The 10,000-nt window shown below is 42.1% G+C and overlaps 1 protein-coding gene across 1 annotated transcript in view; it reads right to left on the bottom strand.

The window, feature by feature from the left end:
- Positions 1-9,452, bottom strand: part of LOC307027124 (disco-interacting protein 2 homolog C-like) — a gene marked incomplete at its 5' end in the record, with an annotated part of 30,746 nt that extends 21,294 nt beyond the window's left edge. The window contains 7 exon segments of the mRNA XM_079695315.1: positions 5,027-5,136; positions 5,843-6,044; positions 6,543-6,657; positions 7,855-8,063; positions 8,320-8,456; positions 9,314-9,433; positions 9,436-9,452. Of these exon segments, the coding sequence (XP_079551441.1) occupies positions 5,027-5,136; positions 5,843-6,044; positions 6,543-6,657; positions 7,855-8,063; positions 8,320-8,456; positions 9,314-9,433; positions 9,436-9,452 (910 nt within the window).
- Between the last annotated feature and the right edge of the window lie 548 nt (positions 9,453-10,000).

Genomic DNA, 10,000 nt, shown 5'->3' with positions numbered 1-10,000 from the left:
GACTAAAAGTTCCAGTTCTGCTGCCATGTAACCAGTACTGTGTAATGGAGTAAAGCAGGGAGACTACTGAGTTTAGCATCAACACTTAATTATCTGTTTTGTTTTACAGGTTGTTCAGGATGATTAAAGAGGCCCTATATTCTGCTTTTGGGGGTTTTCCCTTTCCTCAGTAAGGCATATGATAAGGCATGTTTCTTTGTCTTGATTTATTTATACTGAATATAAAAAAAATTGTTTGAACCCTGCACAAAGTTAAAACAAAAACGTGATATGATAAAAATCTAATTATCATATCAACTCAAATTACTGCGAAATAAATCGTCACAAGATGCCTGTGTGCTTAGCACCAGATTGTTATCATACCAGCAATGGGTCTTGCTCGTTCTTTCGCTTCCCGTCTGATGAAAGGACCAGGAGTGGCTGGATCAAGTTAGCTACCTAGCTAGTAGCTAGCACGTTAGTTAGCATTACAGCTTGTCATTTGTATTAGCCTTAACATGAAGTAACATTAAGTAACCTAAAATGTTAAACAGTAAGAGTAGTAGTCATATTTCGTGAACCCTTTGAAGAGTACTGTCACACTGGTGTGATCATTCTATAATACACAATTTAAGCCCGGGGGAGAAATGCTAACGCTAATGCTAGCATCGTCGATCGCCGATCTTTTCTACTTCATGCTATCTGTACACATGGTTGAAATTAAACATTAAAAAGACCAGGCAGTTCAGAGCGAATCGAAGGAAGGCAGGCAGGCAGCTTTGCATGACATTCTTCTGGACGTGTTTCATTGCCGTGATAGTGAGGGTAGGCAATCCTTTTGTTGACAAGACATTAGTGACGGCCATCTTGGTGACGTGTGTTGTTCTGCGAGACCAGAGATGTAGTTCATTGAGCGTTTCACACAAACAAATGTGTTACTTCACAGTTTTACGACAACTTTTTATTTTTTTGACTTGCAAAATTATCTTTTCAATTGACAAACATCATATGTGTAATTCGTGGCACAATTCAAACGGGATCGAAAGATAATCTTTCTCTCTCCATTGACTTCAATACATCATTTTTCCGAAATAAGGTCCCATGGAGGACCACCGGAAGGGGAGGGACTTCGCCTCTCTATACTGCCACCCGAAGTCCCCGGCCGGAAGTCCCCGGAGTTGGGGAAAGGCTTCCGAGTAAATCGCCAGGACCGCCGACACCTCCTCAACTCCATAAGTTATTCTCTCTCCGTTGATGCGCAGGGCTAATGCTAATGCCAGCAAATACAATGGCGGCTTCACAAAACGTGGTTTGCAATTCACCCCAATCGAAATTGGTACTTTTTTCTCCCCAGGATAATACACCTCTCTAGCAGGCACTAAAAATGGGGGTAAAAGTTATCGGAACTAAGTTCTAGTTCTCGGAACTAAGTACTAGTTCTCGGAACTAAGTACTCCCGGTGTGAACACGCCTATTGTGTTTAGCAACGCTAATGACAGCCTTCCATCAATCCTCTAAATGCTGCATAAGAGCATTAAACTGTCTCTTAATCTTCATAAACTCTACAAGAAAACGTTCATTTTCTCAATATTCTCCAACATTAACGTCAAATCAAAAACCTGAGAAAATCTTGCAGCATTAAGTAACGTGTGCGTGTTAAACAGCTTGTAGTTGTATGTAACTCCTTAGAAAACATAAATACAAGCATTTTCATTGAAATCTTACTATTTAAAACTCTGTCTCACAAACTCTCACTTGTTTTGGGATTCTCAAATAATCTCGAGGCCTTCAAGGAACAAAATCAAGCAAACAGTGACAGTTCCCATTTCTTTACAAACAGCTGTGTCAGTGTTTCTGAGGAGATGTTACAAATAAATCACATTTCTCTATCTCAGATGACACAGAGAGCATTTCAATCATCACAAAGTCTAGAGAAGACGAGGAGCTCATTCACACAGAGGGTCTGGTTTTCAGGCAGCGATGGATAAACAAACGATGAAGGGATGAATCAACGATAACGATGGTGAGAAGCAGCAACAGATAGTTCCTCCTCTAACCCTGACTAACATTCAGAAAACACATCATGCATTCTCCTTCACAATCCTCCAAATCACAAATGCTATTTTAAATAAAGCTTCCCCTGTTTCACCTTGTGTGGAAAGTACCAAACTAAACCCGTCCTGCCGATACATTCAACTGAAATCACAATCATTTCCATATCGCAAACTCATTTTGCAGGAACGCTGCCCCCACCGCCTCATCTGCAAGTCAATGAAAGTGAACTTAAACACTGAAGAGTTCACAGGTCGCTCTGCAGAAATGATGCAGTCCACGTCTGATGTCTGTAATTATAGCAATACTTTAACACACCAAAGTACCTGGGAAATTGTTTAAGGTGACAAAACTCTTTATCTTTCCTTATCCTTAACTTTTGAGGACAACATGACTGCGTGTCAGTTTCCGCTTCTTATATGCATTGTGTCTTTTCAGGAATAAACGTCCATTATATGTTTATTTACGCATGGAAAGTACTTGGTAAGAGTCAGGATAAGATTGTGCTTCTGGCAACAGCAAACAAATAGTAGGCCTATGTTTGTTGTGTAAAATAAGTTTATTTATACTAAAAAAGCTGGTGTTGAAGTTATGTACGTGACAGTAAGCTCTAAACATGGGAAAGGAACAGCTGTCTCCTGAGAGTCGTGGCTTTCTTTGTGGGACTCATTCACCCATCGTCTAACTACCCTATGCAGACCTCATTGCTCTTCATACGCTAAGCTAAGCTATGCTAAGCTAACTGGCGTTTCCAAAATGTTAAACGAGTCCTTTAACTGCCAAACAAAGTCAAAAATAAAACCGGACCCTCTTTATAAAACAGAAAAAGACATACAGCGGCAGTATTGATATTCAGTTGGTCCGCGAAACACCTTTTTTTGAGACGGGGTCGGCAGAGAAATCCCTTCACGTCGTGTCAACCTAGCTGGTAATACACCTGATTCTGATTCGCCATGTGTTTGGTGACAGCGTAATGAACCAGGTGCATGCTGGGAGTCTGGCTGCAGCAGTGGAGTTTGGTGGTTGTTATTATTTATGAGCTTGTCTCTTCTTATTAAAATCTACACGGTGTGTGTGTGTGTGTGTGTGTGTGTGTGTGTCTGTGTGTCTGTGTGTCTGTGTGTCTGTGTGTCTGTGTGTCTGTGTGTGTGTGTGTGTGTGTGTGTGTGTGTGTGTGTGTGTGTGTGTGTGTGTGTGTGTGTGTGTGTGTGTGTGTGTGTGTGTGTGGCCACCTAACATATTCAGAAAGAGAGAGGAGAGGACAATCTGTTCTGTCAGAAACACACTCCTCCTGTTCCTCTTCATCACTCCTCTCTCTGCTTCAGTTACTCTCCGTTTCCTCTCTGTCTTCATGGCGGCTTCTTCTTGCTGTCATGACCACTATTTCTGTTGTTTGTTTATTCAGTGACTCTCTCCTCCTGTCCAACTCATTTTTAACGGTACAAATATGACTTCAACAGAGCTGTCAAAGCATCTAAGGTTGCCTGGCTTCCCCTTTTGCCGTCAGACTTTCCTTTTCGCTATACATCTCCAGTTATAGTGAAAAAGTAAGTAGTAATATGGCGACTTTGCATCTTGAATCTTAATAAATTGAACATATCCTCGGACAGAAAACTTTAAATGAAGTTTGAGCTTAATTGTCCAGGAATAACTGAAGAATCAAAGCAACACAAACAACTAAAAACGGCCTGATTGATGATGCTCTGATATGAGGTTTTAAAGAACATCATCAGGAGAGGACTCTTTAAAGTAGAGACACTACATACTGATATACACCTGCCTGAACATCAGCAGGAGAGGACTCTTTAAAGTAGAGACACTACTGATATACACCTGAACATCAGCAGGAGAGGACTCTTTAAAGTAGAGACACTACATACTGATATACACCTGAACATCAGCAGGAGAGGACTCTTTAAAGTAGAGACACTACATACTGATATACACCTGAACATCAGCAGGAGAGGACTCTTTAAAGTAGAGACACTACTGATATACACCTGAACATCAGCAGGAGAGGACTCTTTAAAGTAGAGACACTACTGATATACACCTGAACATCAGCAGGAGAGGACTCTTTAAAGTAGAGACACTACTGATATACACCTGAACATCAGCAGGAGAGGACTCTTTAAAGTAGAGACACTACATACTGATATACACCTGAACATCAGCAGGAGAGGACTCTTTAAAGTAGAGACACTACATACTGATATACACCTGAACATCAGCAGGAGAGAACTCTTTAAAGTAGAGACACTACATACTGATATACACCTGAACATCAGCAGGAGAGGACTCTTTAAAGTAGAGACACTACATACTGATATACACCTGAACATCAGCAGGGGAGAACTCTTTAAAGTAGAGACACTACATACTGATATACACCTGAACATCAGCAGGAGAGGACTCTTTAAAGTAGAGACACTACATACTGATATACACCTGAACATCAGCAGGAGAGGACTCTTTAAAGTAGAGACACTACATACTGATATACACCTGAACATCAGCAGGAGAGAACTCTTTAAAGTAGAGAAACTAGATACTGATATACACCTGAACATCAGCAGGAAAGGACTCTTTAAAGTAGAGACACTACATACTGATATACACCTGAACATCAGCAGGAGAGGACTCTTTAAAGTAGAGACACTACATACTGATATACACCTGAACATCAGCAGGAGAGGACTCTTTAAAGTAGAGACACTACATACTGATATACACCTGAACATCAGCAGGAGAGGACTCTTTAAAGTAGAGACACTACATACTGATATACACCTGAACATCAGCAGGAGAGGACTCTTTAAAACTATTGATATATGAAATGAAAACCAAAGCATACATCGATGATATTTGATCCAAACAAATACACTAAATGGTTAACGAAATTGTCTCATTATGACTATGTACATGTGAGTATGTGTGGTGATGATGATGATGATGAAGATGAAAACCAGCCCCCCCCCCCCCTTCTCACACACACCTTCCTTGCCTGGTCATTGTCTTCGATCTGAACCAAATCTCGACCGCTGGCCTGAGCGATCCTCTTCCCCGACACCAAGTTACCAACCATCACTGAGGCAGGGCCAATCTCTGAGGAAGAGGAGGAAGAGGAAGAGGAGGAGGAAGAGGAGGATTAACACAAAATGTGAGTTTAGACCTGTTTCTCCCAGGTTACAATTAAATCAAATTAAATAAATGGGCTTTATTGGGAAAAATGTCTGAGGTAAAATATTGCCAAAGCATCAAAATAAAAACAAAAGTATAAAATAATAATAATAATAGTGTATATTGTAGTACAATTGGGACTTTAACTTCTATTTAACTATTTCATTTTATTGGACATCATTACTTTAACTTCTTATAAACATATAACTTTATTTAGTATATTTTATTTTATTATTGCATATTGTTTATTTAGCTTCTAAAGTTTGTTTGAATGAACTTTCTCTTCAATATTTTTTTTTTGTATTCATCTTTTATCTCATTTAATTAAATACAAATTTGATTAAGATTCTCATAAATATTCACACAACATGAACCTAACATTGAGATTGTTATGTATAAATATATACGGCATTTCACCAGCGTGCGTGCGTGCGTGCGTGTGTGTGTGTGTGTGTGTGTGTGTGTGTGTGTGTGTGTGTGTGTGTGTGTGTGTGTGTGTGTGTGTGTGTGTGTGTGTGTGTGTGTGTGTGTGTGTGTGTGTGTGTGTGTGTGTGTGTGTGTGTGTGTGTGTGTGTGTGTGTGTGTGTGTGTGTGTGTGTGTGTGTGTGTGTGTGTGTGTGTGTGTGTGTACCTGGTTGTTTCTGGCGGGGTTTGGGCAGGTTGGTGACGCAGGTGTGGGGGCACATGAGCACATTGCAGGGGTGCAGCGCCCCCTCCAGGAACAGCTGCTTGGTCTCTGACAGGTGGATGCCCCCCAGAGGAGTTTTAGGCAGAGTGTTGGAGGGAACCAGAGCCAGGCAGTACACCCCCACCTGGTGGATGCCGTCTATCGCCTGGAGAGGGATGAAGAGGAGGGAGAGAGACCATCAGACGGCAGCTCTCAATTATGTACTTACAGTTGGAGAAGGTTGCTTATAGAGAGTTAAGATACAATGCATAGCAAGGCACTATGAGTTAGGAGATAGTTTTTCTTAGTCAACATTTATCTGTCTCTGGCTCTTTTCTTTCTTAGTCAACATTTAGCTGTCGTTGGCTCTTTTCTTTCTTAGTCAACATTAAGCTGTCGTTGGCTCTTTTCTGCTGTAACAGATGTAAGTGCCCCCTCTGTGGGACATAAAGGTATTCTGATGCTGACTAGCTGGAGAAGGAGGGATTACTTCTACTGGCTTTATTGGTTAGATTTCCTGTTCGAGTTACAAAGACAGTCAAATGGGCGCTTTCATTGGTGTGATGACAATTGAAAAAGGTTGCTTGGACATAACACAGAGTATATGCGTGTATGAGTGAGGAAGGGACTAGCTGGAGCTGGAGGGATGACTGGTGTTTCGTACCTGTAGCACGCGGCTCATCCACTGGAAGCTGTCCTCCTCGGTGGAGTCGGGCCGCTGCTCCGCCACCACCACGATCCTCTCATCGTGAAGCACCGTGATGGAGAACACCGCGATCCTGCAGCACACACACACACACACACACACACACACACACACACACACACACACACACACACACACACACACACACACACACACACACACACACACACACACACACACACACACACACACACACACACACACACACACACACACACACACACACACACACACACACACACACACACACACACGTTATTCTTCAGCTATCTGTTTATCAGGGTCACAAAAATAGTCGAGACAATATTCAAAAGGGCTTCTGTTAGCCCTGCTGTCCCTCCAACAGTGTGTACTGGCTGCCCAGTCTATAGTCAGGGTCCGTTTACAAAGGTTATAGAGCGATATTCATTACTGAGAAATCTCTTTCGTCTACACACAGATCATTTGCTGATTAGAACGACTGTTTTTAATTCATAAAAGGGAAATACGTGAGCCAATCAAGAGACTTGTGCCTACTCGCCCAACTAGTATGTTCACCCTAGCTGAAAGGATGGGTTCAAACGTTTTCAAAACAGATAGCTAATTTAGCAAATTCATTAGCTATGATTAGCGCTGCTCCCACTCATATCGCATTGTATCAAATAGTATTTTTTTTAATCAAAACTAATTGAATTTGTATTGAGACGTATCCTAACGTATCGTTCCGTGTCGAGATATATTATATTATATACTATCTTATTTTATTGTAGAGTAAAGTATCGCATCGTATCGAATCAAATCTTATTGAATCTTATCCTATTGTTTTGTTTTGCACCATGTTGAATCTGATCATATTGCGTACAATCCTTTGCTATCATATCGTATGGCAGTGCTTCTCAAAGTGTGGTCCGCGGACCACTGGCGGTCCGTGAGCGCCCCCTAGTTGTCTGTGAGTATATTGGTAAGTTTTCCGCACTCTCGCGGGAATATCTCCGCAATGGAGTGAGCTTAAGTTACACTTTCAATTGCATGATATAGCCCAGGCCAACACCTTCGTCACACATGTTGCCACTTGTGTGTACCATTTTCAGGCGATTTGTAATCTGTTCTAGAAAAACGATGTGTTTTTGGATATTTGTGGAGTTAGGTGGTCGGCGAGTGTTTTTTTATTGGTTAAGATGTCCTTGGTATGAAAAAGTTTGAGAAACACTGTCGTATGGTATCGTATTGCAGATCATCTTAAAGTAAAAACAACTGTATCTCTTTTTGCAGCGTCCCCTCGGACCCTCACCTCCCCCTGTAGACGAACTTCATGGGCTCCACAGCGAGCGCGGTGGCCACGATGTCGTCGGCGTTGTGCTGCCGGCCTCCCACCAGCATCAGCCCGTCCATCTTTCCCGCCACGAAGATCAGCCCGGCTGGCCCGATGAAGCCCAGCAGCCCCGTCCGGGTGAAAGGGAACTCAGAGAGGGGGGTCCCGCTGCTGGTCACCGGGAACACCTGGGGGGGGGGGGGGGGAAACAGAGGGACAACATATGACAAGGTAAAAGGGCGCTTTGAGGTGAACCTAAACTAATGAAGGAGCCGCTGAGGGGTTCACACTCAGAAGTATGGGTGGTGTTCCCAAAGCTAAGTTTTTTCATTTGCAAGAAGCACATGGCTTATAAATGTATGACTTTAATTTAAAAACAAACAAATAGGATAATGAATATTATTTAAATGAATAACCGTTATAGGTAATCCTCCCCTCTCTCACCTCGAACGTGTTTTTGGTCATGCCGGTGAGGCCGTAGTACGACGTTCCCGTGGCGACGGTGCAAACACACAACTCTCCGATCTCATCCGTCCTGCAGAGCTGAGGAACTCCTTCAGGCCTCACCACACACATCATCCCTGCACACACAGGAAGAGAGAGAGAGAGAGAGAGAGAGAGAGAGAGAGAGAGAGAGAGAGAGAGAGAGAGAGAGAGAGAGAGAGAGAGAGAGAACACAGGGATTTAATAAATTACCAGACTGATTTGTGTAGTTTGTATTTGTTAAATGACATAAGATGATTAAGAAGTGGCAGTTTCTTCAAGTTAAATAAGGGATTCAGATGTCAGGATCACAGTTAGTAGCGCTTTACTTAAGTAGACATGTCTTCTGATCAGTTCAAATAAATAAAAAATAAAGCACAGGAAGTTGAAGGGAATAAATAATACATCCTCTGAAAAATACTGGAGTCAAATGATAGAATTTAGAGAGTCTTCTAAAAATAAGGTGTTGGGAAGATACTGTCCACATGGTAACAAAGGTATCAACTGTAGCTGTGAACATGACAGGATGTGTGATTACCTAGAAGAGCATCAGGACTGTTTGAGGCATATGATAGCTATGTGATTAACATGATGATTCAGCCTCTATGGAGAGAGACATATGACAAGCATGATCATTTCTGAACGTGGAGCTAATCTGAAGTAAACATCGAATACTGCTTTCTATTCCTCTATCTTGGGACTGTGGAACTCCCTCTCTTGGATATCAGCATGTGAAGGACACTGTTCAGGAACTAGTTGATGCTCTGTGTTTGATGACTACTTCCATTCTGGAGAGGATCACAGATACATGGATCCTGAGGCTCAAGCTCAAGCCGGGGACCAGTGATATTTTCTAACGATAAATATATTAATAAATTGACGTGTGGGTTCTCCACCAGAACCTCCTGTAATCACGAACACATCTTTAAACCCGGATGATCCCCCCCCCCCTCACCTCCGGGCATCACGGAGCCCACGTCCTGCAGTGTCAGCACCGACAGCTTCTCCTCAGAATCCACCCGGATCACCCCGTGACTCAGACCCTGCATGGAGAGCACGCCTCGGCCGGGGGGGAGCTGCCCTCCTCCAGCGGTCTGCAGGGGGGAGAGGCAGGTCACATGATCACATGGATGAGCAACAGGTGCTGTTCACTTTCTTTCATTGTGATCGCAAACTTGAGATCCTGAGAGTAAGAACATCTCCTGGACAGATTCAAAGGATTTATCGTCATTTAGCTATATGGCAATTACAAATCTGAAGGCCTGGGCTCCTCCAGCAATGCAAGTATAAGACATTAAACAATAGATGCATAAAAAAACAATAAAAAAGTGCAAGAAGAAACAGAATACAGGTTTCTTTAGACATATTTATTTTATATTTGTAATCTATTTAGTAGCAGGAGTATCTTTTATGGTCACATCTACATGTTTACTGTCTGTTTGTTATAATGTATTTTTTACAACAAAACTATTTGGGATCAACAAATATATCTAATCTAATCCAAGTGAGGTTTGTTGGCGAGTAAGGAAACCTTTTCACGGAACAATTGGGAGGTATTTATGAAGGGCGATATCTCTTAGGGGAGGTGGAAACTTTCTTCTTGTAAATGAAGCACAGTATTGCAATAAAGCACAGTAAAAGT

The sequence above is a fragment of the Notothenia rossii genome, assembly GCF_949606895.1.
Source record: "Notothenia rossii genome assembly, contig: scaffold_354, whole genome shotgun sequence".
NCBI lineage: Eukaryota > Metazoa > Chordata > Actinopteri > Perciformes > Nototheniidae > Notothenia > Notothenia rossii.
Note: the sequence above shows the minus strand (reverse complement) of the source record. Positions and strands in the feature narration are given on the sequence as shown.